This window comes from Eulemur rufifrons, chromosome 9 (assembly GCF_041146395.1).
Source record: "Eulemur rufifrons isolate Redbay chromosome 9, OSU_ERuf_1, whole genome shotgun sequence".
In the NCBI taxonomy this organism is placed as follows: domain Eukaryota; kingdom Metazoa; phylum Chordata; class Mammalia; order Primates; family Lemuridae; genus Eulemur; species Eulemur rufifrons.
In genome coordinates this window covers 12,729,760-12,756,183 of record NC_090991.1, presented here as the reverse complement: position 1 = coordinate 12,756,183, position 26,424 = coordinate 12,729,760, and the positions used below count along the sequence as shown (strand labels likewise).

At 50.2% G+C, this 26,424-nt stretch overlaps 2 protein-coding genes across 3 annotated transcripts; both read right to left on the bottom strand.

Annotated features, from left to right (window-relative positions):
- Positions 1-3,682: 3,682 nt before the first annotated feature.
- Positions 3,683-9,796, bottom strand: FBXO39 (F-box protein 39). Its single transcript, XM_069483440.1, has 4 exons — positions 9,743-9,796; positions 5,485-6,590; positions 4,303-4,479; positions 3,683-4,032 (listed from the first exon to the last, which is right to left on the bottom strand). The coding sequence occupies exons 2-4, from the start codon at positions 6,508-6,510 to the stop codon at positions 3,904-3,906; spliced, it is 1,332 nt and encodes a 443-aa protein (XP_069339541.1). The 5' UTR covers positions 6,511-6,590; positions 9,743-9,796; the 3' UTR covers positions 3,683-3,903.
- Positions 9,797-10,590: 794 nt separating this feature from the next.
- On the bottom strand, positions 10,591-20,192 carry XAF1 (XIAP associated factor 1). 2 transcript variants are annotated; one of them, XM_069483439.1, is made up of 8 exons: positions 20,114-20,192; positions 18,425-18,560; positions 17,768-17,824; positions 17,108-17,405; positions 15,902-15,987; positions 12,683-13,024; positions 10,863-10,935; positions 10,591-10,726 (listed from the first exon to the last, which is right to left on the bottom strand). In XM_069483439.1, the coding sequence occupies exons 1-7, from the start codon at positions 20,143-20,145 to the stop codon at positions 10,879-10,881; spliced, it is 1,008 nt and encodes a 335-aa protein (XP_069339540.1). In that variant the 5' UTR covers positions 20,146-20,192; the 3' UTR covers positions 10,591-10,726; positions 10,863-10,878. The 2 variants fall into 2 exon arrangements, 1 of the variants encoding a protein (XP_069339540.1); XR_011234933.1 differs by lacking the exon at positions 10,591-10,726 and having other exon boundaries at positions 10,872-10,935; positions 12,261-13,024.
- Positions 20,193-26,424: the final 6,232 nt, after the last annotated feature.

The window sequence follows — 26,424 nt, the reverse complement described above, 5'->3', positions numbered from 1 at the left end:
TTGCACAGTTGGGAAAACTGAAGCCCAGAAATGGAAGTAGCAGAATGCTAGACCTTGTTGTACTCCAAATAGTAAAGTCTCGTGAATGCCTATTGTGTTTCTACCAATTAGGTAATGAAGTCATTGCAGAGTACAGGGTGGCTTGGTTTGATCCTTGTATGAGTTGTGGCTCTCAGCCTCTGGTATGTTTCTTACAATCCTTAAAGAAGATAATTGCTTGATAAAACACTTCCCACTGCGTACCTTATATCACAAACAACATTTAAAAGGAAGATATCAGTTAGGCACAAAGACTACTGAGGGGGAGTCAGCATCTCTCAAATTTGTTGGGACAGTTAGACTTAAGGAAAGGATGGCTTTGTGTTACCAGGGAGATTAACATGTCAGTGACAAGCCAGATTGAAAGGTGACTGTTGCTCAAGCTCCTACAAACCCTGTCCCCTCACAGTCTCCTAATACCATGGAGAAATCCTCAGTGTTTCAGAGTCCTTGAGGTCTGTCTGTGAATAAATGTCACCTGCCAGTGCCACGTGGTGGAATGTGTGGGTCTCTGAGGGCTAAGTCTATGACAGTTGCTATCCTCTGTCTGACAATCTCACTTCTGAAAACCTCAGACTCTTCTGGGAAAATCCCAAAGCTTTCGGCCCTGGGTGGTGGATACCAGAGAAAGGGAATGTGTGAGTGGGCAGATGGCATGACTCTGAGAGTGCTTGGACCACTGTGGTCGATCAGCCCAACGCTCCCATTTTATGGATGAGGAAACAGGGTGCTGTGGAGTGAATGTTTGTGTCCCCCCAAATTCATATGTTGAAACCCTTACCCCCTAACATGATGGTATTAGGAGGTGGGGTTTTTGGGAGGTGATTAGGATTAGATGAGGTCGTGAGGCTGGAGCCCTCCTGAATGGGGTTAGTGCCCTTATAAGTCCCGGGAGCTTGTTTCTTCCCTCCACCATGTGAGGACACGGTGAGAAGGCACCCTCTGTGAACCAGGAAGCCGACCCTCACCGGGTACCAAACCTGCTGGCTCCTCCATCTTGGCCTTTCCAGCCTCCAGAACTAAATACCTGATGAATATTTGTTGATTGAGAAATAAGTACTTGTTGTTTAAGCCACTCAATCTCTGGTATTTTGTTATAGCAGCTAGGGCTGGCTAAGACACAGAGGTTCAGAGAGGAGGGGGGGGAAGGAAAGCTTTGTGCCCAAGGACACCCTAGAGTTTCAGACGAAGATGGACTCCTGGCCCCAAGTTTAGGGCTCTTCTCCCTGTGACTTGAGCTAACTTCCCAGCCCCCAAGAATTTCTTCTCTGAGAACCACACGCGAATATACACAAGAGGGCTCCATGACCATGTCCGTGTGATGTAACCTGCCCTCCCTGGCCACTGCTCATTGACCCAGCTGTGCTGTCCAGGGTCCACGTCCGGGGAATCAGGATTTTGAAACTGAAACAGAGGCTGGGTGTGGCCAGAGGGCTCCGGAGAGGAGGGTCACAGCTTAAGTTTTCCAAATCAGATCTTTATCTTAGGAAGTCTGTTTCCTGTGGTGACTTAAATTCTATTCTTTGCCTCAAAGTCTGGAAGGGGATTGCTAACCGCAGGTCCCTGATGAATGCCACAAAGGTCTGTCATACTGAGAGACCACAATCGATGACACAGCTGCCCAGTTGCAGAAGAGTTCAAGGAAGGTACAAAATCAGTACTGTGAGCCGATTTGGTTTGCGGGTTTCCCAACCACCCTATGTCCGAGGGTACTTCTTGTACTCGATTATAGCATTGGGGATACACCTGTCAGCGCAGAGCTGAGGCCCCCGTGCAGCCCCGGACTCCACGCTCCTGCCTGGCTGGAGACGTGCTTTGCATTTTTTTCACGAGGACTCTCCTAGTCTTGACCCTGTTTCAGTTCTTTGGGGGAGCTGGGATATCCTTGCAGTAGTTTTCTGTGTGGTCAGGGGATCTCTGAGGGCCCCTTGAAACCCCTATTTCAAGGGATCCATGAGGTCAAAACTATATTAACAATAATACCGAGATGGTATGTGCCTCCGTTTTCACTCTCATTCTCTCTGGCGTTTCCCAGGGGCTCTGTGGTGTGTGACATTGCAACAGACTGAATGCGGAAGCAGGGATGAGAATTCAACTGTCGACTCTTGAGCCAGACATGGCAGAGATTTGCAAAAACTGTAAGATGCATTCACTGTTTTATGGAAAGCATTTTCATGAAATTGTTATTTATGTTAATGTATTTTCCATGAGAGAGTCATCTCCACTCAGATTCCGTGTTTGGGGGTGAAAGGAACCGGTCTGCATTACAGAGAAGCCATCGTACCAATCCACCCATCTGCCGAGCGGTCTGGATGCCGGCAGAGGCTCCCCTGTCACTTCCTGCAAGTCACCTCCTCTCTGGTCCACATAGCACTAGATTGCTCCCCAGGGCCCTTCCGCTTTCAGCATATTGTGACACTTTAAGGTGTCTTCTCCCATCACACCTGGAAGCTCCCTACAGGTGGGGATCCCTTCCCTTCACCAGTCTGATCTTTTCTGAGCATTAGTGAGATGGGAACCGTGTCCACCAAACAGCACTGTAGGGAGATTCAGATGAGAACATGAATGTCAAAGTGCTTTGAACATCGAAAAGCACTAGATAAATATGAATTTTAACAAAGGGCCAAAAAGCTAAGCATAAATATGGACACAGCATGCAAAAAGCAAGGCAGACAAAATCTGAAATGAGTCACTTGTTAAAAGTATTCTGGGATTTTATTAATTCATATCTATGGAAAAAAAACTATACACCACTGTGTGTACAAAAATCTCAAAGGACCAGAAGCAATAATACATGGCTATGGCACAGGCTCAGGAATTTATAATTAATCCTTATTTAAAACACACTAGATTTTTTCCTAATTATAAAAATAACATACGGTCATTGTAGAAAAGTTGCAAAATATGGGAAAGCATAAAAAGAACAATGAAAACCACCCATAATTCTACCACCCAGAGATAATGGTTAACATTTTTGGTACATGTCTTCTATGCTTAAGAAAAATCTCTGCATTTTACATGATTGATACCATACTGAACATACAGTTTTGTGTCCTGCTTTTTTCACTTAACACTGCATTAGGAACATTTCCTCATGACATTATAAATTCTTTGTAAATATGAGTGTAATGGCCATTTCTGGTTCGACCCCACACCTGAGGGCGGAGTGATCACAGCAGGCTGCGTGTTATGCTGCCTGGATGGAAAAATAAAAGAGACACAAGGAAAGCAGAGGCAGGAGATCTGGGTCCACCAGACCCGTAAGTCCTGAGTTCCCTTTGTGAGAGGGAGTTCCCTCTCTGAGCAGGAGCCTTCTAAAAGTGAGGATTTTCCTGCCTCGCCCATGAACAGGCTGGTGGATTTCCATGCATCTGAGATCAGGCCTGGCCAAGATCAACGTCAGGAGGCTCTGACTAGAAGGCCAGCCAGGATATAAAGAGTTTCCAAACTGATAATGTCAGTAGAAACTCGATTGTATGTGCTCAATGGCTAGTGAAACACCCCTGTTCAGGTGCACAGGTTAGCAGGAGTCAGGATCCTCCAATAAGAAACTACTCTGGGTAGCTTTGCGTTTATAGTTCTGTAGCCGAGTGAGGGGGTCAAAAAGCAAAACCAAATGACAAAAAGAGAGATCACCTCTGGATAGTTGGTAAAGATAGCACTTTAAAGTCACCTGGGGCCTTCGTATCACCAGCAGTCCCAGCCTTTGCTGGGCTGTCCATGTTGGTGTGGAACTAGCAAAGAAGGAGAGAGAGAGAGAGAAGGAAAAGGGGTGGGGGTGGGGGATGCTCCAAGCGTAGTTCTACAAGAACCCGGTTTTCAAGTTCAAAGTGCTCCTAGCTTTCTTCCTCTGGAGAGCGCTCGTTACATCATGGGGTAAGCGATGACAAAATAGTTAAGCTCTGAATCGATCAGCCTTCTGTACTTTCTGTAAATGTCCCGCAGGGTCCTGTCCTCTTCATTCGTCTCATATCTGTTTGTATAAATTCTCACCTGTGCCAACAGAGAAACACACCCCGCCCCCAAACACGTCGTGACTACATCATTCAGGACCCGACAATAATCCAAATGACCTACACGAACAGTTGTTGGCAGAATCAGGAAAAGCCCAAACCCAACTGCTAAGGAGGAGAGCTCCAGGTTCCCTTCCGTGAAATTGCTAATTTCCAGCGGACAGATCTCTGACCTCTGTCCTAGGGCCGGAGCGCCGTCCTGGACGCCCCTGCTCCATCCGGGGGAGCCGGCCCGGGGCGGGGGGCATACCTTGAGCGTGCGCAGGGAGCACTGCCCCTCTTGTTGACTCTTCAAGATCCGCTCCACGAACTTAACATTGAGGAAAGCCCAGATTTTGAAGTAAAACAACTTCCTGCAGGATAAGATGAGGAGGTGCAGCTCGTCGTCCAGGGACTCGTGGTTGTTGTTGAACTCAAAAGTTAATTTCTGGAAGAGCAGCAAAGGGGAAGATGTGTGCGAGCAGAGATGCCGAGACCGGCTGGGTCAGCCCACATTTCCCTGACCCAGGTTTCCATGGTGGTCTGGCGGGGGTGGGGTGGGATCGCTTTTAGATAAGGGACACTGGGCCTGTGGTTCTCAGAGGAAGAGATTCAAGAATGATGGCGATCTTATTCAAGTTTGCAAAACGTGGAATTTGGAGGTGGTGTACTTAGAGTCCAGAGACCAAGGTGCAGGTCCCAGCCCTGTGGGTGGCCGTGGGCCAGCCACCAAACCGCAAGTCCTTCTGTAGCACAGAACGATCATGATAATGTCTGTCCTGTCCACCCCAGGGTCATGTGGGTATCAAATGAGGTATTAGCGCCTTGCAGTCCACCCATGTTTGTTGTGGTATATATGCCTGTGAATATCAATTGTCACGACTGCTGTGAGGGCCTCAGGAGGGGCAAAGTGACTCTGACTTGCTAGGTGGGAAAGCTGCTAGATTAGGGAACATCTCAGAACCTCAGAACCTCTGAGCTCTTCAGTTGCCTATGCCAAATTTGGCTTTTTGTTTGGTCTGGTCCTCTTCACGCTACCTTCCCAATTACCAGGCACTGCTGTGACCAGACAGGTCTCCTGTGTGCTGCCGTGACCTGGCGGGAACGTAGGAAGGGGCTGCCCACCTGCTATTCACCTGCAAGACACCTCCCGGCTCAGGCCTCACAGCTCTGAGTGGGGACATAGGGGCTTTCCTTGGTTGACAGGCAACCAGAAAAGTCCTTGTGTCCCACATGTAGGAAGTGAGCGGCAGCTTTTGTCATCTACTGTGTGGTCTTAGGGGGAGGAGAGGAGGCTTCGTGTGGTAACATTTCCTAGAACCTCAATTTGAGATTGAGTGAGCATGTGGGAGCCCAGCCAAAAGTGGGGAGCAGCGGGCTTCCCCCCAGGGGAACCAGTCACTTGAGCGGCAGTCACTCTGCACAAGTCTCCCTGTCCTCACTTCCCACCCACCTGCAGAGTGTGCCGGAAGGTGGGCAGGAGATCCCTCAGAGTGGGCCGCATGGACCAGTCCGGGTCACTGAAGTAGCAGCTTCTCAGACTGATGCTTCTGACCGGGATCTCCTGCAGGAGGATCCGGGCCAAACGCTCGTACTTCATCACCCGCTCGAAGAAGAAGTTCACCTTCAGGTTGGTGGCCTGCCTGGCCAGCTTGGCCCAGGACATGCCCCAGATGACCTGTCCGTGGGGGTCATGAATGTGGCATTTGATGTTTATGGTCCAGAGGGTGCTGGCATTGTTCTCACACAAGTTCTCGAGCAGCTCGTCGGAGATACAGTTGTAGTTGAGGGTCAGGGCCGCCAGGTTGCGGAACGTGCCCATGGCCTTGTGGAACTGGGGGCTGCTGTAGACGGCCAGGTGGTGGCTGAAGTAATCCTCGATGTTGAGCTCCGAGGCCAGGCTCTCATTCCTCAGGTAGCTCAGGGAGTTGAGAACATGGCAGCCTTGCTCCACGGTCAGCCTGGCTCCTTTCAGGTTGAGATACTCCAGGTGTTTGCCGATTTTCTTTAAGAAGAAGCTCAAGCTCTTGATGAACGAGCTCCTGATGCTGTTTCTCCACACCAGGCGGTCCAGCTCCAGGTGCTGTATGGACAGAGACTTCAGACGGTTGTTACTCTTGCCCAGGCACGAGAGAAGGCCCCGCATGGTGACCTGGAACTTCTTGGTCAAGACGGTGTTGTAAGGATTCAGGAATTTGATCTCCAGGCGTTCCAGATAACGACCAAACTTCTTAACATACCAAAGAGCTGACTCAAATTCGGATGCGTGTACCCTGGAAGGTCTCCCGCTGAAGGTGATGGTCCTGTATCGCCAGAGGTCGGCCGAATACATCATCTGGTTCCACTTTCTGCAGACCAGGGCAGCCCTGGACCTGTCCCTGTCTCCCAGCCACCAGAAAACACGACGCAGGCACACATCGGGCAGAGTGGCCCAGCAGCTCTGGTCTTGGAGCTGGATCAGTTCGCTTTCTTCGTCCATGAAGGAACTGGGAGGTACGGTGCAGCTGTGTGGTATGCAGGGCTTCCAAAAAGGAGGGAAGAAAAGCAATCACTTGTTCTCTGTGGGGAGTAAAAATGAACAGCCATTACCTGCCAAATAGAAATTAAACTCAACTGGACTAGCTTTCTCCGCAATCTCGTATATATTAGGCACCATGACGGGTGCAGGTGGCTCCATGATAAATTCATGACACAGTCCACACCTGTACGAGTTTCAGAGTCTATCCAGGGACACAGATCAGCACTCAATTACAACACATGAGAAAAGTGAAAAGGTTCAGGCAGACTCACAGTATAGGGTAGCAAAATAAACGGTGACTCATTCTGTCTGGGTAAGGAGGAAGTAGAGAGGGTTGCTCGGAGGAGGTGACATGCAAGCTGAGGTTTTTTTGTTTTTATTTTTGTATTTGAGACAGGGTCTCGCTCTGTTGCCTGGGCTGGAGTGCCGTGGAGTCATCATAGCTCACTTAGCCTCTAACTCCTGGGCTCAAGTGATCCTCTGGCCTCAGCCTCCTGACCAGGCTGGGTTTTGAAGGGTGAACAGGATTTGCAAGGCAGACCAGGTTGGCCTAGGGGTGGTAGTGGAGGGGCTGATGCATTCTGGACAGAGGGAACAATATGCGCAAAGCCACAGAACTGTGTATGTGATGTGCTCGGATTCAGGGAACTAACAACTGTTTAGTTATCTGGACTTTAATTTTTACACGGGCAGGGAGTAACTTGGGAGGAACTGGATCCAGTGGGAGTAGTGGGAGGTGCTGGATCAAGGGGCCCTGAGTGACAGGATAAAGACTACGTCCTGGAGGCCAGGGGTTCCCGCTGTCCCCTCTCCCCAAGACCTGGGAATTCTGACATGGCCTGCCCCCTTCCCTGGATGAGAGACACTGCATGTTCTGAGCTATGGAACTGATAGTTGTGTTAATATCCAAGACGTGCAGCAGCAGAACAAGGATGGGAAACCCAAGCTGGGGTCATGGAGAGCCATGGGGACTGCAGGGTCACATGCCTGGAAGTGATGTGGCCAGTCTTGAGGTGTAGAAAGGACACTGTGGAGAAGCAGAGAAAGGACGGTCAGAGCAGAGCCAGGTGTTGTGGGAATAATGATGGGACTGTGAGCTCTTTAGAGGACACGATTTGGTAACTGGTGAAGGTAGAGGTGGGGAAGACTGAAACGTTTCTGACCCCGCTGTTGGACTGCAGGTGGTACCACCCGCCATGCTAGGGAGTCCCAGGGGAGAGCTGGGCAAAGGCCTGCCTGACACACACGGCCGTGCATCAGACTTTGTATAGCCATATGCTGAAATTTTCACAACGTTTAGCTTTCAATTTCCCCTGCCCAAAAACTCTCCTTGTTTTCTTTGCCTCTCCCTAGGCCCCATTTTTCAAGGTTGAAGCTCTACCACTCCATAAAGCTTTTATCAGCTACTTTACCGAGGAAACAAAGCTTATTGATTGTGGCCTATAAAGTTACAGGGCTGGAAAGAGACCTGAGAATTGATTTCTTTTCAGATGGACACTGAGGCTCAGGGAGGTAAATGGCTTTAGCTATAGTCACACAGCAAGTTAGTAACAGACTCAAACTTAGGCTTTTTGACTCTTTCTCCTGTACTTTTCCTATTCCCATTTCTTGAGCCTCAGGTGCAGAGGGGCAAATTAATCATATATCTCAATTCAGGACAGACATTATGCAAGATCCCTCTCTGGTTTTATATATTCATTTATTCCTTTTAAACCTTTTGTCCCATTCCATTGTCCCCCTAACGGGCAACTATTCCAGTGTGTTTGATGTGCATTGTTTTGTTTGTATGTGTGCTTGCCAAATGTATAGTTAATGTTTGTAAGATTCCTTCGTGTGGCTCTGTGTACCTTTCACCCCTTGCATCAATTAGCTGGGTAGAACTCACGGTGGGTGTCTTTCCTGTCCCCCATCCTCTCTCTGCTGCTCCCACCAACACCACAGTGGCAACAAGCATCCTCAAGTGAGCACCTGTGCGGTCTTCCTAGGGACTTCTCCAGGCCTTTGTCCTCACTACCCCTTCGTTTGCCCTCGCCACCCACTGAACAGTCTGGCTCCTGTCTCCAGCCGGCCCTCCCATCTGCAGATCTGGACAGACGTCCATAAGAGACTTCACAGTAACCTGCCCCCACCCGTGACACCGGGCCCCAGTGTCCTTGCCTCTCTCTCCCAAGGGACCCACATACTCCTCCAGCCTAGTACATCCTCCTTCTGCTTTTGAGAAGGCACTTAAACATTTAAACAATGAAGAATTTAACAAATGAAGAAACAGGAATGTCTCTTCAATCACTTGTAAACTGCCCAAGAAGAGGGGCCCCATAGCACTCAGCTCTGAGAAGAGCTCCTACAAGGTGCTCCAGAAAACCTAAACCAATTCAAAAGCTACGTGAAACTGCTCGCCCTAGCAAAGTCGGAAGTCAAAAGAATCATCAGACACGGAAGCTGGAAGGGGTGAGGGTGGAAGAATAGGTCTGGTGGGCTGGAAAAGTTGTTGCAAGAAGCCCCCAAGTCATGTATAATTACTAGGAACCCCACCCATCCCCAGACCTCATCAGAGGCAGCTTAGCTTGGGGGGTTGGATCCTAGCTCTGTCAGCTGCTGTTGTGTGATCTTAGGGAAGTTAATTTCTTTGTGCCTCAGTCCTCACATCTGTAAATAGGGGTAAAAACTGTACCTTTCTCCTAGTGTTGGGAGGATTAAATGAGTTGCTCTACCGGAAGCAGCAGAGCAGTGCCTAGCACATAGTCGGTGCTATACACGTGTTGGCTGCCATTAGTGAGCAAGTCGGTGCCAGGGACGTTCTGCAACATCCCTGTCAGGATGATGTGAATACGCCCAGTTTACAAGTGGGGGGTGTTGAAAGGTTCTTAAAGTTTCCCGGTGAGATCACGAAGTAAGCAGGGAGATGAGATTAGAACCCAGGCTAGGACTCCCAAACCTAGGCTTGGTCCACCGTAACACACAGCTGCCACCCAGGGAGGAAAACCTAAGGATGCCCTACACCTGGGGCAGGGGAGGTAGCCAAAGATGCTTCCAAGAGGAGGCGGGTGAGGAGGGCAGCCCGCCCCTCCCCGCGCGGCCCTCGGGGCGTCCCACCGCACCCCGGTTTGCGCCCCGCCGCGCTCGCTAGTTACCCGCTGGCTGCGCCCCGCTGGCTGCACCCGGTCTGGGCTGCAGGGACCGGGAGAGCGCCTGCCTGCTCCGCCCGCGCCGCTGCTGCTCGGACGCCACCTCCGCGAGCGCCCGGGGTGGACCTCGCCCAGGCTCGATGCCAAGCACCGGGCCGCCTTTGTGACGCGCCGCCACCTGCGGGACTCTGCTCGTCCGCACGAGTCGCTGGGGCGCAAACCTGGAGTTGCCAGATGAGTTGATCGCGCGTGTGGAGGGCGAGACGGGCCCCGCGCAGACCGTCCAGAACGGCGCCCCGGCCAGGGGCTGGGAGCAGGAGGATGGGCACGGCCCCTGCCCTTCCCCCTGCATGCGACAAAGAGGTTCTGCCCGGAACTTGGGGCTCAGGCTCGCTCAGTTCTCCGCCTTTCCCGTCCTGACCCAGTCCCGGGGTCTCCTGGCTTCTCCTTTGGAAGCCGCCCTGCGCGGTCGGCCCGTGGGCTCCGCTTTCCTCTCCGTAGACGAGGTCCACAGGAGAGCCTTAGCAGACCGGACTCGCCGAGCACGACAGAGCGTGAGAACCGCGCCGCCTTTCCAGGTTCGGGAGGGTGGGGCGCACCCATCTTCCTTGGCCCTTCCCTTCCCTGGAAGAGGCGAGCGCCCTAAGGGTCTCCCCAGTGCCCAGGCAGACAGGTAGGCTGCCCTGTCTGCTTCTCCAGCGTCCCCCAGGCCGCCCTCCCTGCCCGAAGCCATCAAAGCCGCCCTATCCGCTGCACCTGGCCCTCGCCCACTGCCCAGCCTCGCTTCTCTGTCCCTCCCTCCTTCCGTGTCTTCTGTCGCTCTCCTTTCCCTGCGCACTGCTGTCCTCCTTTGCCCTGGAAAACCGTGTGGGGTCCAAATAAAGGTGAACAAGAAACTTTCAGGGAGGCGGTTTTATTTTTCAGGGACGAAGCTGGGTTCTGTAAGGTGTCTGGGCTGTGAGGCCCAGAGGCTTAACCAGAAGTCCCACGTAGAAGAACTGGAACCTTTTTGTCTTTTGGTTTATGTGCAGCTCTTGGGCAAACCCATATCTCTGTTCAAAAGAAGGAAAATAGTTAGTCCAGACCTTTTCTTTTAAATGTCAGTGAATAAACCCGTCTTTTCACAAGACCACCGCAGAAAGCAAGCAGGAAAGCCAGCTTTGAAAAGGAAATCTAAATCGGTAGTACCTTTTCTTTTCCAAATCTAGCTGGAATTTCTCACTTCTTTTCCTTTCGATGAGGCTAACCACCAGCATTTCTCCTAAAGAAATGGATATTTTTAAAAGTTTGTTATGTTTGAAGTGGAATGTGCTAGTTCCTGGAATATCTCTGGATATTGCTGTCCCGGGTTGCAGAGCATGAGCCCTGAGCCACAGGGCCCCAGCCACCAGGTGTGATGACTTAGGAAAGGCATGGAGCCCACTGAGCCAGGAGGCTTGTCACCATCAGGGGGCGGAGGAACAGACAAGAGAATCCCACACTCCCACACCATGGACTCTTATGCAGCTATTAAAAAAAATGAGCCACATTGTTTGACTTGGAGGGATTTCTGTGGATGTTGCTGAATTATAACATTAAGACGTAAAGAACCGTGTGTAACAGGTTCCAAATGTGTGAATTTGTGTGTGGTTATTTAATAAAATTGCCAAATAAAATACAGGATGCCCAGTCAAATTTTAAGTTCAGTGAAACAGAGAATCATTGCATGGGACATACTTACACTAAAAAAAAAATTCTTTGTTTTTCTAAAATTCAAATTCGACTGGGTGTTCTTAGTTTCATTTGCTAAATCTGGCAAGCCTATTATATAAGGATGGAGAAGGGTGTGGAAGGAAACACACCAAATTGCGGGAGGCAAGGGAAAACGGCACTAATAGCACCCCTAGCAAGTATGAAATTAGCCCATTTTTGTAAAATTATATGCTTCTGTGCATATATAAATGCACAAAGCAGTTAGAAAAAAAGATTTAGGCCTACCTTTGGCAAATGGCAGAGTAGTGAGTCTAGGAAGGTAGTGTGTGCGGGAAAGAAACAATTCAAACCCTGTTTATGTTTGTTCAGGTTTGTGTGAGCAAAGACAAAATTTTGAAAAGGTGTCCGTGAGGCTGTTGAAATTGGTATCTTGGGGCATGGGATTGGGGAAAATGGGGTGGGAGTGGGGGATGATTAGCTTTGCTTTTGTACTTCCTTTTGTGGTATTATGTCAACTAGTTACAACAAAATCTAGTACTTTTGTATTTTGAAAAACATTAAATAGTGAAAAAAAAATTTTTTAAGTGAGGCATCTAGTCTGGAGGTTAAGGGCATAAACTTTGCAGCTATGTACACGTGGATGCCAGGCTAGATTCTGCTGTTCTCTAATTGTATATAGCTCTTGGGAAGCTACTCTTTCTGTCCAAATTTTCCTCATCTGTAAAATGGGAACAAAATACTTGCCTATTGTTTACAATGAAGATTACCCATGTGTAAAGAGCTTTGCATTGCAGCTGGCACACAATGATTAACTACCTCTAGTGCAATTCTTATTATTACTAGAAAATAATCTAGCATGTAAAAATCAGGATATTCAGGGAGATGGCTGCAAACCTTGATCTGCTGGAGGCAAGCCACCAACTGACCTAGCATCTTGACCAAGACACTTCTAATCTCTGGGCCTCAGTTGCCATATCTCTACCACGAGAGAGGTAGACTGGGTACCCTCTGCTTCATTCATTTACTGAACAGTTTTGAAGCACTTGCTGTGCGTCAATCCCTGGGTTAGAAGCTGGAGACACAGAGATGAGAGATCTGGCTCTACCTTCAAAGGTGACTCAGTTTCTGGAAGGTGATGCAAATAAACCAGGTGGTAAGTGCTAAGAGGGAGTGCACCTGGGCACACAGAGAAGGGGAGACAGAGAAGGGCTTTTCCAGCCACATCGGCAAACATCCTGCAGGACTTGGGTTTCTTTGACACTGTCCAGGTGGCTCACAGCCAGGAGAGCAAGGACAAGAACAGCGAGGCTGGGTACCTGATGTTGATTTAGGGTTGGCAGGGGAAGTAGGATACCACACTGAAGACATCTCCTCAGAATGTCATAGGCTGCCTCGTCTTCTATAGAAGAGGTGGACCTGGTCTTGAACTCAGACTTTGAAGACAGATCCACAGTTTTGTTTTTGCCTCTTGGTGCTTGCTTTGATGAACTTTTAGAAAGAAGAGGAAATCTGTTTATATTTTTTGTCTTTGGACGGACATCTTGCTCTGCCATGGAAGTTTGATTTTTAGCAGTCTGACTTGGAAGTGATGGAGGAAGAATCTGGGGCTTTCCAACTGGAAAATGTTTCTCAAACTCTGAGTTTGGACAGCATTTTTCCTGCAAATTAAAAAGCAACTTCAGTCTTAGTGGTTGGACAATACCGTAGACTAGATAACACAAAAACTTCCCACTGTAAACACTAAGAGATGCTGGATAAAATATGACAAACATTCCATTTAAGTTCATAGCTGACTTTGCAGGAAAGAAAGAAAACTTTACATTCCAGGAATGAAGGCCTGATTGGTTGCTATGGTTTGAATGTGTCCCCTCCAAAATTCAGGTGTTGCCAATGTGATAGTATTGAGAGGTAGGGGCTGTAGGAGGTGATTAGGCCCTGAGGACTCTTTTCTTGTTAGTGGGATTAGGACCTTATAACAGAGGCTTCATGCAGCATTGGCTGGCTTGCCCTTCTGCCTGCCATGCTAAGATGTAGCAAGAAGGCTCTCACCAGACACCAAGCTGGCACCTTGATCTTGGACTTCCCAGCCTCCAGAACTGTGAGAAATAGATGTCTGTTGTTTGTTATTACCCTGTCTGTAGTATTCTGTTATAACAATACATATGAACTAAGACACGAGTTAAGAACATGAGCTGACATTTTGGTTTGACTAGGGGCTTGGATGACAGAAATGTCCCATCCGCAGAGGTGGGAAATTGGGAGTAAGAATCCACTTCTCTTGCATAAAGCTGGGAACTTTAAAGGCTAAATTATGGTGGCTGAGAGAAAAGAATCAGCTAATTAGAAAAGGCAAGTGGCAAGGAGAATTAGTCTCTACTGTGTCTGTAGAGTAGATCTTCTATATTGCTTGAGTAAAACTTGCTTTCACTTTAAACCATTGGCTTGCTCTTGAATTCTTTCTTGCACTAAGCCAAGGACCCGCTGGGACTTCAAGCGGTTCCCAGCATTGGGAATTACTCTCCTGTGTCTGTAGTACCATCAATATAAGTATTACTCCTTAAAGAACTTACCATAACAAATGTTAGAACAGCCTAAAGTGAACAGTGTTGAGACTTTTTTGTTGCCTATGGGTACAGCTCATTTAACATCTACCTGTTGCAGGAGAGAGAGGGGAGAATTGCTGGAGCAATGTAGCAATGACCTTGTGTGACATTACATAGGTGAAAAAAGAAAAGGGATGTAGTGCCCCAGCGGCGGGGAGGGATAGGTTTAAGGTAAGAACATAGGAAGCTCCTCTCTGGTAATAGGTGGGAAGGCAGAGTGTGTGAGTGTGGGTGTGCACGCTGGTGAGGAGGTGGACCTGGTGTTGCGTGGTCATGGTGCCTTCTTCCCATGAAGAAGTAGATAAATCATTATCCCCATTGTCCTCAAAAGAAGAAAGAAGCTCAGGGGGGTTACACAGTCAGTAAGTGGCACAGCAGAACTAAAGTTCAGGGTTTCTGACCACAAATCCAGTTCCATGTTTATGAGAGCTTCCCACCTGCTCGCAGCCTTCAGATAAGTGTGTAGGTGTCCTTGGTTGCCGGACTGAACATTTTGAACGGGGGTGGTCAGTTTCACTCTTGTTTTGGTGCTCATCAAGTGTCCTCTGATTCAGTCAGAAGACATGGACCACGCATATAATTGAGTAAGCATCAGAAGGAAGGAAAACAAGTGCGTAGGTGATTTCAAATGTGTAACTGAAGATGAGGATCACGTGGTTGGTGCAGCACGTCTCAGACTTGAGACACCTGGGAAGCCTTGTGACCCTGAATATTACGATCGAGCATTTCTGGAGGGAGGGCCTGGGAGTCTGCGTCTCTAACCAGCTGCCAGGTGTTGCCCCTGCTGCTGAACCACAGACCACACTTGAGAAAGCAAGAAGTTGAGACAAGGAAACAATCCCAACGTTTGTCAGCAGATTGATGGGAAAGCAAAATGTGGTCTGACTATAAAAAGGCCAGAAAAGGAAGAAAGTACAACTCCAACGTGGGTGAACCTTGAAAACATTATGCTAAGGGAAAGAAGTCAGGTACAAAAGGCCACCTATTATATGATTCCATTTATATGAAATGTCCAGAATAGGCAAATCTGCAGAGACAGAAAGCAGAGTCGTGGATGCCAGGGGCTGGGAAGAGGGAGAAGTGCGTAGTAGCTACTAACGGGCATGGGATTTATTTTGGGGATGATGAACATGACTGGACCTAGATGGCACAACATTGTGAGTGTACTAAGTGTCACTACAGTAATGGTCAATTTTATGTTATATGTGTTTTACCTTAATAATAAGAAACCCCCCACAAAGCTGGATCATTACTACAGTCTCTTCAGTTTTGATATTCTATAGTTCTAGGAATTAAAGGGTTAAGAAAGGTAAACAGTTCTCCGCTCAAGGCAAAGGAGAAGAGTTCCTTGGAGAGAAGGCTTGGCAAGTTTCCCAGAGGGGAAGTGCCCCATCCCTGCAAAAGAGGGGAGACTTGGCACAGCCACTCACCAAAAGGTGCGCGGGGCTGTGGAGGGAAGAGTCTGTGAATGTCCCCAGGCAAAATCGAGCAATCGGTCACATCACTGTATCTCTATAGAGCCACCTTTTTGTACCCAGCGCTGATATCAGGAAGAGGGAACAAGTTGTTCAGTTTTGCCAGGGAGCTCACCGTCTAACAGCGAAGACTGTGGAACGGGCGCAGGTTGGAAAGATGGGCCCTATCAAGGACCAAGTTGCAACGTCCTGGCGCCACAGGGTTGTAGCTGGTCCAGGGTGATCAGGGGTGATCAGGCCCCTTGAAGGGGTGGGCACAAATGAAGATCAATTTTCTATGCTAAATCAGCCTGAAGCAACTCACTAAAACCCCTTTTTGAGCAAAGCAAACAATAAATATGGGAACCTCTAATACCTGTGCTATGTAAAATCAGGCCCAGCATCTGCCTTTCCTTTCACACTCTTGAAATGTGGTCTAGCTATTGGCACCATTAGAAAATGACTAATTGCTACTTACCATATGGTGGAGATACTCATTTTCTGGAATCATTTGGTTGCAATAATGACAGGAGATTTCCCTTGCAGGAGCTGAAATTCTTTCCCCTGAATAAGCACAGAAACAACACCACAAATGATTGCCCTTGACAATGGCTAGCCCAGTTCTCCCACAACTGCCTACAGGGCCTGTGCTCATGAGTATGAACTGTCCCCAGGCCTGCCTGGCCTTGAGTTTCCTGCACTGCCGGTGTCCTTGGCCACACAGGCAACCCTTGGCTGAGTCACCCACATCATTCCCTTCATGGCCACAGATGTGCACTCAGGGCTGGAGCAACCCTGATGGAGAGACACGTTCCTAAAGCAGGACTGGTCGCTGAAGAGATGCAGGGAGCCGTTGCCATGGATACCAATCCTATCCCATCTGACTGCTCCTTCATTGCCCCAGTTTCCAAGGCCTGTGAGCAGACCAGGTGTTGGTTGCACACAGCTTTGTTGATGGTGTTGGTGCTGTGTTATGTTGTGCCGACGAAGTTGTGTTGAAGACTGCGTTGGTTGTGTTGAAGCCCAGCCATGCTAGAATGAAGGGAATGTACATGAATCGCACACTCTCCAGTGTTTCACTGGCTACTTTGACCTTGGGTAGATTGTTTACCAGGAAAGAGTTACTATCCCAGGGGTTTTAGGCTCTCTCCCATGTTACCACGTTACCAAAACAACCAGTGATGTCAACCATAAGATCTGTCACTTTGATGGCTGTGTCCTCGGTAAATGCACCTCATAAAGAGATAATTGAATCAAGAGAACGTGAAATGGTACCAGGGAGCCAACACATGGGTGGAAGGCCAGGACCTACAGCTAACTCCCTTTCTGTCCCTTGCTGATAGAGGAAAAAGCTCTAGATTTGGTGCCAGGAAACTTGGGTGTCCGTTCTTACTTCTGCCTCCCGCAAGCCCCTGCTTCATTCTGTGCATAGGTTTCTCATCTGTGAAAGGATGCAGGGGGACTTTGCCAGGCTAGGCTTGTGCTGGAGGAGTTCAAAGAAGCTTCTCGTTTTCTAGGGCTCCCCATGGCCTTCTTGTCTGTGCAGCTGCCAGGCCCCACCCCTGGCCTCTTGGTCTCCCTGGATCAGTCATTTGAAGACCATGGCAGACACACAAGAAGGCCACTCTAATGTGTGGCTTAGAACTAGAGCAGCCAGGTGAATCACGGCCTTCATAACACATACCCTTGTCATCCATCCTCCTGACAGTTTCTGCTCCTCGCATCCCATCCGGGAGAGGCTCTGGTCCTTGGAGCATCCCTGTTCCTCCCCGGCCTGTGTGCTCGCCTTTCCCGAGCTGGGCCTGTTCACTCCGACACACGTCTTTGTGCTGGGCCAGCACTCGGAGCGTGACGGACTGGCCACAGTCTGGGCACAGCTCTGTCCGCCTGCCACAGTGGAACTCGTGGACCTCCAGCTTGCTGAGCCGCACGGTCAGCTTGCAGAACTTACACTCAACAGGGCGCTCCTGGCATTCGCTGGCCTGTGGAAGGCAGCAGGAAGGGCATGATCACCGGCCTCAGTGACTGTAGGCCAACCAGGGACACGCACGCATCTCCCTAGGGATTTGAATCCAATAAGAGAAAGCAGGTGGGAAGGGCCAGAGTGGGGACTACTCTTGGGGAATCCAAGCTCTGTTGGACTCGTGATCCAGGGAAAGCCCTTTAGACAAGCATCTGGGGGACAGGAGGACCTGTGTCCCTGTGGTGGGCTAGTTCTCCACCACTCTCCGAGCCCACTGGGGTGAGAAGAGAGTGGTCAGGTGGAAATCCCCCCTCCCCATCCCCCTCCTCCTCCCAGCTTGGCTTGCTGGGCCATAAAGGAGAAATCACACGTGACTCTCACCTCGTGAGATTCCAGCAAGGGCTTCTGCACGCTCTGCTGACACATCGCACACCCAACCTAAACACAGGAGAGACACGGGTTCCACCCAGCACCCAGGGCCTTTCTTTCTGCATGTCCACCTTAGCTTATGGTGTTGCAGGTCTGAGTCTGTGAGCTCCTAGGGGACAGGGATCAGGTGTCGCTGCCTCAGTCTCCCTCTAGCGCCCAGCCCAGTGCTCAAGAAGTGTTCGCTGGACCAGGCTGAGTTGAAATGGATGCCTGAGCTTGAGGATCTCCAAAAGACAGAAGAAGGGCCCCAGGAAGGATAGACATGAAAAATTGGCAAAAAAGTCAGCTCAACCTGACCACCTTCTAGAACCCTCCTTTCCACTTTCCCTCTTCACAGATCCCCAGAGAACATCCAAACTTTCCTGAAACAGGGACCTCTTGCCTTGGCCAGCCCCATAGGCCTGTAGGGAAAGGACTGGACAGAGGAACACAGGGGGTGACGCAGTTTAGCACGAGAAAGACAGGATCACCATTTCCTCTTCACAGACCGGGCTATGGGCTACGCGTGGAGGGGCTAAGCCACCTCCCCACACCAGCCCCGTGAGTCCTGCAGGGAGGACTGGACCCTCCCCCAACCCCCAGGCCCCGTCCCTCCTGTCACCTCCTCACCTGCTGGTGGCTGTTCTTGCAATGCTCCTCCATCTTCGCCCGTGGGACGGCCTCCTCACACTCCGGGCAGAGGACAAGGAACCGCAGGCAGTGGACCTCGTGGAGGGTGAAGTGAGCAGAGGCCACCTTTCTTTTGCTGTGGGATCAAGGGGGAAAGAAAAACGGGCGTATTTTCATGGCGTAAAACACAGAGCCATGGCTCACACCCAGGGCTGGGTCCTCAGAGCCTTAAGCACTGAAATTACGATGGTGCCGCCAGCTGTCCCACGCACGCTCCCTGTGCTGATCCGAGATCAGAACAGTGTCCTACGATAGGTGTAAGGACGCTCTGTGAAGGTCTTACCCTGTCCCGGGGCGGAGAGTGGGAGGGAGCGGGAGGGAGGGGTTACAAAGAACACAAGGAAACTTTTGGGGGAGTGGGATTGCTTTGCTATCTTGATCGAGCGGATGGTTCCACGGGTGTATATAACATATGTCAAAACTCATCAACTGGTGCACTTTAAAAACATGCAGTTTATTCTATGTCACTTACACCTCAGTCAAGTTGTTTTAAAAATGAAATAACAAGTATCGAATTCTTTCCAATCTTTTCTCTTGTTTTCTGGCACCCCTGCGTGGCCCACAGCTGGTTAGCAACACAGCCCCACCCTGGCCCGGCTTCCCGCCAGCCAGGGCAATGCCAACTTCCAGAATCTCTTCCTGCACAAACTTCCCAGGTCTCCCAGAGCAAGGGGACATCAACCTCTGCCCTGCCTCAGGTTCACCTGTGCTAACCCGCAGAGAGGCCCCAAGTCTCTTCTTGGAGACCCCAATAAATGAAGGCTTCTGCACCTCCCACTTCCTGGGCAGGGCAGTTTTCTCTAAAAATCCTCTTCGCGGAGAAATGCTTCCTTTCCTTTCCATCAGCTCATGCTTGGGAGAGAGGAGGCTCAGTGGCTATAGCCATAAAGGCCCAAAGGACTTTCGGGGGAGTTGCATGCCCACGTCCCTGGCATGTGGGACATGGCCAGAGAGGGACAGTCAAAGCCTCGCTCCTCTTGGTCTGCCCTGCGCAGACAGATGGCACACAGGCAGCTTCTCCCTCACTCCCCCTGCTCTTTCCCCTCTGCTGGGCCTGGCCCCTTCCCTCCTCTGCCCTTCTTCCTGGGCTGGGGAGAGACGCAGGGGAAAGAAGGGTCTCGGTGGAGCAAAGTTCTCTGCAGAGGGTCCCCCCTGGTTCTTGCCACAGGTAGGGGGTTTGAGAGGGGGCTCTTCACCTGGCCAGGTCCCGCTCGGTTAGAGGTGTGGCCCGGGCCACTTCCCTGCCCTGTCCCCCCTGCCCTGCCCTGTACTCCCTTTCCAGTGAGGGTGGGAACAGTCTGTGGGCCCCTTTCTTTCAGAGACTGGTGCGAAGACCATATTATCAGAACCCCAAATTAGGACCCAAGATGTGACAAGTGTGAGTAGCCCAGTAGGGACAGCTGGCCTGGCTACTGGGCTTCAGGACTGTCCCAGAAAGTCTAAGATTTCGGGAGGGGGATGCAGTTAGGGGAAGGTAATGCTGGCCACGTACCCCAGGGGCTCCCGGGTCCCACCAGCTTGCCCTCCTAGGTGTCTTCATGCGCGGCCCCTTTCAGATGCAGCCCTGCCCTCTCTGGCCTCTCTCTAGCCGGCCTAGGGTTGGCCACCAGGGAAAAAGAGCCTTCTTACCAGTTCCTGCACACCTGGAAGGCTTCTTCCATGTTCTGTCTCTGGAATGTTTCTGTGGAGTTTCGTTTCTTGCAGACAAGGAAACAAAACTGAAAGTGTCCCAGTGGGCCGGCCCACAGCCTCAGGGAGGGAGGAGATTCTCAGAATTCTCAGCGCAAAACTGCTTGAAGCTTCTCGTGGCTGGACACTCCCAGGAAGCCCCTCTGTGGCACACCAGGCCCTGCCATCTCCCTGGGCCTGTGCTGTCACCCTGTGCTGCTGTCACCGGCTGTTTCTATCACCCTGAGGCAGAGGCTAGGCCTCCCGGGGGCAGCAGCTCCTCCCCTCGCCCAGCTGGCTTCACCCTGCCTGGGTCTCCATTCTGTTTCCCAAACCATCGACCTCCCTCTCCCTGCTCTCCTGCTCCTGCCTGGTCCTTCCCCTGCAGGAAACAGGGAACTCCCCGCATTGAACTCGAGGGCTGCTCCCTAAAAGCGGCTCCCGGACCTCCTGCACCCTGCTCTGGTCCCAGTCGGTGATGACTTTGAAAACAGGGTCCTCGGAGGAACTAGAGACGCAGGGTGGTGTGAGCCCAGACTATTGGCTTTGGAGTCGCATCCTGGGAGTGGGGTCACATACCATGTGGCAGTTTGGTGGCCCGGGACAATTGCCTAGCTCCCTGAGCTGCTCCTCTCTCATTTGTAAAATATTAATTACAACAACTACTAACATGACGCTAAGGTGACAGGCACTGTGAGGAAGTTCTATTATCATCACCCCGTCTCCAGATGAAGAAACTGAGGCACGAAGGGGCTGTGCAATTTGCAAAGTGACATAGCCAATGGGCAGCAGAGTCCGGCTTTGCACCCAGGTGATGTCTCCCCTGGAGTGGCCACGTGGTCAGGAGATCTGAGTTCGAATCCTGACAGTGTCATCAGCTGGCAGATTGAGTCACCTTGGGCTTTCTGGGCTTCTCTGTTTTCTCATCGTGAGACTGTACTGGTGACCTGGGGGACTTTAGGAGTCCAGGGGCTTCCAGAAATTGTGTGCAAAATTGCCTTCACGTGAAGATGTGCCTTCTCCTGAGGAGACACCAACATTTTTATCAGACTCCCAAAAAGGGGTCCACGACCCCAGACAGTTATGAACGAGACCAGTTGACCTAAAGTCTTTGAATCATTGAGATCCAAAGAAACCAAGCTCTGTTAAAGGCAACATGTGTCCAAAATTATATATGCATACTTGAAGCAAGTGAAGCTAGAACATTTGCAAGTTTGTCTACTCCTGTTCTTTTTTTTTTTTTTTTTTTTGAGACAGAGTCTCACTCTGTTGCCCAGGCTAAAATGAGTGCCGTGGCGTCAGCCTAGCTCACAGCAACCTCAAACTCCTGAGCTCAAGCGATCCTCCTGTCTCAGCCTCCCGAGTAGCTGGGACTACAGGCATGCACCACCATGCCCGGCTAATTTTTTCTATATATATATTTTTAGCTGTCCATATCATTTCTTTCTATTTTTTTAGTAGAGATGGGGTCTCGCTCTTGCTCAGGCTGGTCTCGAACTCCTGAGCTCAAACGATCCGCCCACCTCGGCCTCCCAGAGTGCTAGGATTACAGGCGTGAGCCACCGCGCCCGGCCTACTCTTGTTCGTTTTGTTTCACAGGAAAAAGCGTGGTGTTATGAGCGAGATAAATAAAAGTGACAAAACAGTGTGTCTAATAGCTCAGTGAGAGTGGAAAAAATTTGCGAATAATCATACCCTATTAGAAACACTTTGATATTACATACTTCATGCTGAATTTTTAAAAGGGGGCTTAGTGTATATTTCTGCTTCCCCAAATTTTATTCATAAAAAAAAATCAAGCCAGTTTTTAATTAGCTTTAATATTCACCTTTATTGTTTATAGACACAATTAAGATGTTAGTGTGCACTTGGAGAATTTTGATTGTGGTTTTGCACATTTGTATTTCAACTTCAGCAAGCACACTGTGTACACAGCTTTACAACAGCTGATAAATACATAGCAGCTTGTCACTAATGCATGAAGAACTTTAAAATGTTCATTTTGGTTTTCTTTCTTTTTTTTTTTTTTTTTGAGACAGAATCTGACTCTGTTGCCCTGGCTAGAGTGCCATGGCGTCAGCCTAGCTCACAGCAACCTCAAACTCATGGGCTCAAGCAATCCTCCTCTCCTGCCTCAACCTCCGGAGTAGGTGAGACTATAGGCATGCACTACCATGCCCAGCTGGCTAATTTTTTGTTTCTAGTTTTAGTTGCCTGGCTAATTTTTTTTTTTTCTATTTTTGTAGAGACAGTCTTGCTCTTGCTCAGGCTGGTCTTAAACTCCTGACCTCAAGTGATCCTCCCCCCTCAGCCTCCTGGAGTGCTAGGATTACAGGCGTGAGTCACCACGCCCGGCCACCTCAAATGATATTCAGAATGTCAGAAATCCCAAAGGGATCGCTGTGGTGGGACTGGGTAGGAATTACTTGAAGCATTTAGCAGGGAGCTCGGCCATTATGGGGCTGCTGGTGCTGGGGGTGGGAGCACAGTGGTTTCCAAACTTGTCTGCGTATTGGAATCCTTTGGGGGACTTACAGAGAACTGTGGGTCCCTGCTCACCCCGGAGGATGTGATTTCACTGGTCCCACATGTGGCCTGAGCTTTGGAGTTTTTTAAAAGGTCCCAGGTGATTTTAATGTGCAGGGAAGCTGGAGGCCCTGACCTAGGAGGGAGATGTTCTTGTGGAAGTCAGGCGTTTAGAGTTCCAGGGCCAGTGCTGTGACGCACGCCTTTGACCTTTGGCCTTTGGCTTTGCATCTGAAGAATGAGGGGATGGGAGTAGGTGAGTTTTGTCCTGGACTTGGAGATGAGTTATATGGGGACAGTCCTTGGTACTCATGAAAGGAAGACTGGGCCTGTGTTGCTGCAGAGAGGACAGCCAGGATCAGCATGTGGGAGTTGCAGGAGGCCCTGGGCTTCCTTCCAGCCAAGCCATCATGTCTGTGGGTGGACCTGTCAGGGACGGAGCGGAGCCAGCCCCAGGAGTGGGACTGGGAGGGTCTGGGATGCGGTGAGCACCTCGCTCTCATGTCTCGGGGGAAGAGCAAGCTCCCCCGTGGGTGAGCTCTCGGGAAGCCCACCTAAGCCAAGGTGCAGACAAGCTCTTCATCCGAGCTGGCCTAGGGTAGCACACAGGGAGAGAAGGGGTGGTGGCCGGCAGGCTGGGGTGCCACTGGGACGTGGGAACACGAGGTGGAAGCTGCTTACCTTCCCCTCTGGCTCGGGAGACCCACTCTAGTGTGTATCCCTGTGGGAGCCTGAGAGCTTCCCGGACCCCAGAGACAGCCGCGCTAGCCGCAGGAGTCTGTAGCACCACCTGGAGCCCTGACAGGCAGCACAGAGAATTCTTGTGAAGTCTGAGAGTGGGGTGGGAGCAGCCCCTCTGAGCAGGATACTGGGATTAAGGAAAATGCCCAGACACACGCTCTAGCCTCTGCGCAGACTCTAAAATTCAGGCACCAAATGAGGACAGTGGGTGATCATAATGACCAAAATGGTAAGAGGTAAGAGAGGGCGGCTGCTTCCACACTTTCCACGTCCCGGGCGTTATACAAGCATTTTATAAGTATTGTATTTGTTTTAATCTGCCTAACTGCTCTGGTGGAAGGATTATTAGCTTCCTTTTGCAACTATAGAAGAGGCACAGAGAGGTTAAGTCAGTTGTTCAAGGTCACACAGTGAATGTCAGAGCTGGGATTCAAACCGGGTGGATCTGACTCAGGAGCCTGTGTACCCACCCACAGCCCCACCCACCTCACTGACAGCTGGCGGGTAGGGGGAGCACTGGGCCAGGAGTCAGAGAGACGGGGGTTGGCATCCTCATTCATGTCCTCGTCAGCTGGGCAGGCCCCTGAATGACTCTGACCTTTGCTTCCCACTCTTGTCTCTCTCCGGGCAGCCTGTGAGCATCAGCAATGATAGAAAGCAAAGAGTTTTCACACAGTCTCCTGCTGAGATGCCCAGGAGCGGGGTGGCAGGAGATGCAAAAGAGGGGTGTATAGGTGGGAGGTCCTAGAGGACAGGAATCTGGGGCAGGGCCACGGGGGTGGAACTAGTATAGAAGTGACCATGACTTGTTTTTCATCTACATCCTAATTTTCTTCCAAGATGTTTCCTCTTGCAGACTGTCCCACCCGGCACCACCTTCCCTTCCCTCCCAAGATCCCAGCAGTGCTTTAAGACCAATGCCTGTGCTACCACTGACACAGGAGCCACCTCCTCGGTCTCTGGTGATGTCCCCACCAAACCACAGGTGTAGGCGATTTGCGAGCAAGCGCTTTCTGATCCATCACTCCCACGTGCTTCCTGCCCAGCAGGCAGTGGAGTACGGGGCTTTGCACCGCGGGCAGTCGAATGCTAGCTGACCTGAATGGATGTGAAGGGATGTGTTTTGAGATAATTAAGCAGGAAGTTAGAAATCTCCCCCACCCACACAACACCCCAGAACCCGAAGGCTCTCAAAGCAGCCGCAATGGCCATTAACTTCTGATTTTTCAAGATAAGTTACGATGACACAACTAATGCATGAACATGCTTTCTTTTTTAAAAAAAATATATTATGGATAAAGCCATGCCTGTTCCTGAGCTATCACTATTTTTACTCAGAGCGTATATGCAGGAGCATTCTGGTTAGCACAAAAGCCCGTCCCCATTCCCACTACAACATGAATCAGTGCTGTGGGCTTGCATGATTTCATCATTCTGCCACCCATCTCTGGCTCCTCGCCAACCCTTCCCCAACCCCAATCCCATGAAAAAAAAATCTAGATGAGAAACGCTCTGTTGTGGGCTTAGAATTCCTTTCCAGGACACTGTGGCTACCCGCCTGGCAGTTGTCAAGAGTTTCCGGCAGTCCCTTTGTGTCAGGCCTGTGGGTCAGGGCGGGGGGTGAAGGTTGTCCCTGGGAGCCAATCCGTCAGACGTGATTTGGCCAGGCTGCCCCTGTCACCTTCCCTGCGAGGAGGTGAGGGGGGAGCAGGAACTCCGGGCTGGCCCGGGAAGCAGGAATAATATTAATAACACACACCTCCATGCATTGCTTTGAGGGTCAAAAGAGAAACAGTGAGCGAAAGCTGTATAAAATGAAAATAGGAGCCAATATTAAAAGAAGATTGTTTTAATAGTTGGCTTTGAGAAGGGATTTTATTTAGGCTTTATTCTTTCAAGGGATGCTAAGGAGAATGATGTAACAACAGAGATATTTCACTGCCCAGACAGAAATTATACGGTGGAATTGCACGCACTTCTGTCAGTCGTGCCTTTAAAAGGATCCTGTGGTCAGAGTGGGCCTGAGGTCTGGGAGACGTGATCACATAGATTGCAGCCTTCCTGAGCACAACGTGTTTGGGTGGGAGTTTGTTTTGCAGACCACATGCAATTGCATCAGATGACTAGTCTCTGGATGGAATTCAAGCCCGGGAATTTCTGTGATTGTGTTTGGGGCAGACTTCAGGCCTGGCTGGGTGGGAAAGTCAGGGAATGTCCTGCCAGCTCCTGCTTAGTTGGCATGTGAAGGAACCTTGTCATTAAGCTCATGGGCAAGAAACAGCAGCTCTGCGGCGTTCCGTCTGTGTTGGTGGTGACCAGTACCTTCCCCAACTTTCCTTTCTGTCAGGGGTCTGTTTTCACACTTCCGCAGTCCTTGGTCAGGCTGAAGCAGCTCCTCACCCCACCCCTCGGCCCATCCCCATCCAATCCGCAGTCACAGCCCAAATGTCAAGGATATTTCAGGGTCAGTGTCAGGGGCTTCTCCCCCTCCCCGGTGATGTTTGTAGATCTCGATCATGGTATGGCCCCCTCGATTGCTGCCAAATCTCACGGGACACAGGATAAATGACCACGTATGTCAAATTTTTGTTGTTACTTTTGGGGGACAGCGAAAGAGAAAAAGTTCAGATCCTCAGGGTCTTTTCACGATCAGAAACTGGGGTGAACGTCATGTGCATGGTTAAGCTGTGGTGATGAGCAGCCATTCAGACTCTCATTTTAGAGAATAATTAGTGTTTTCAATTTTAAAAATGAAAGCTTGTATTCACATCTGGAATAATAACATCCTCTTCCACTCCGTGTCTCTATGAGCCTTTCTTCCTACCCTGTCACTGACATCACATGGTCTTTCCTACAGTAGCTCAGGGCTCTGGGATCTTACTGTGCCCATGTCTTCCCAACTTTCTATTTGTGAGGTCATGTAGGCAGCTTGACATTGGCCATGGTGGAAGCATTTACACCATGGAAATTGGCAACTACTACAAATCAGGGCACCTGTGCTCCGC

Coding starts and splice junctions, on each gene's coding strand:
- XAF1 (XM_069483439.1), bottom strand. CDS start 20,145: ATGGAAGAAGCCTTCCAGGTGTGCAGGAACTG. Junction 18,561..20,113: donor TTCCAGGTGTGCAGGAACTG/GTAAGAAGGCTC, acceptor TTGATCCCACAG/CAAAAGAAAGGTGGCCTCTG. Junction 13,025..15,901: donor ATGAGTATCTCCACCATATG/GTAAGTAGCAAT, acceptor TTTAATTTGCAG/GAAAAATGCTGTCCAAACTC.
- FBXO39 (XM_069483440.1), bottom strand. CDS start 6,510: ATGGACGAAGAAAGCGAACTGATCCAGCTCCAAGACCAGAGCTGCTGG. Junction 4,480..5,484: donor CCTTCCGGCACACTCTGCAG/GTGGGTGGGAAG, acceptor CTGCTCTTCCAG/AAATTAACTTTTGAGTTCAA. Junction 4,033..4,302: donor GCTCCCTGCGCACGCTCAAG/GTATGCCCCCCG, acceptor CTGTTGGCACAG/GTGAGAATTTATACAAACAG.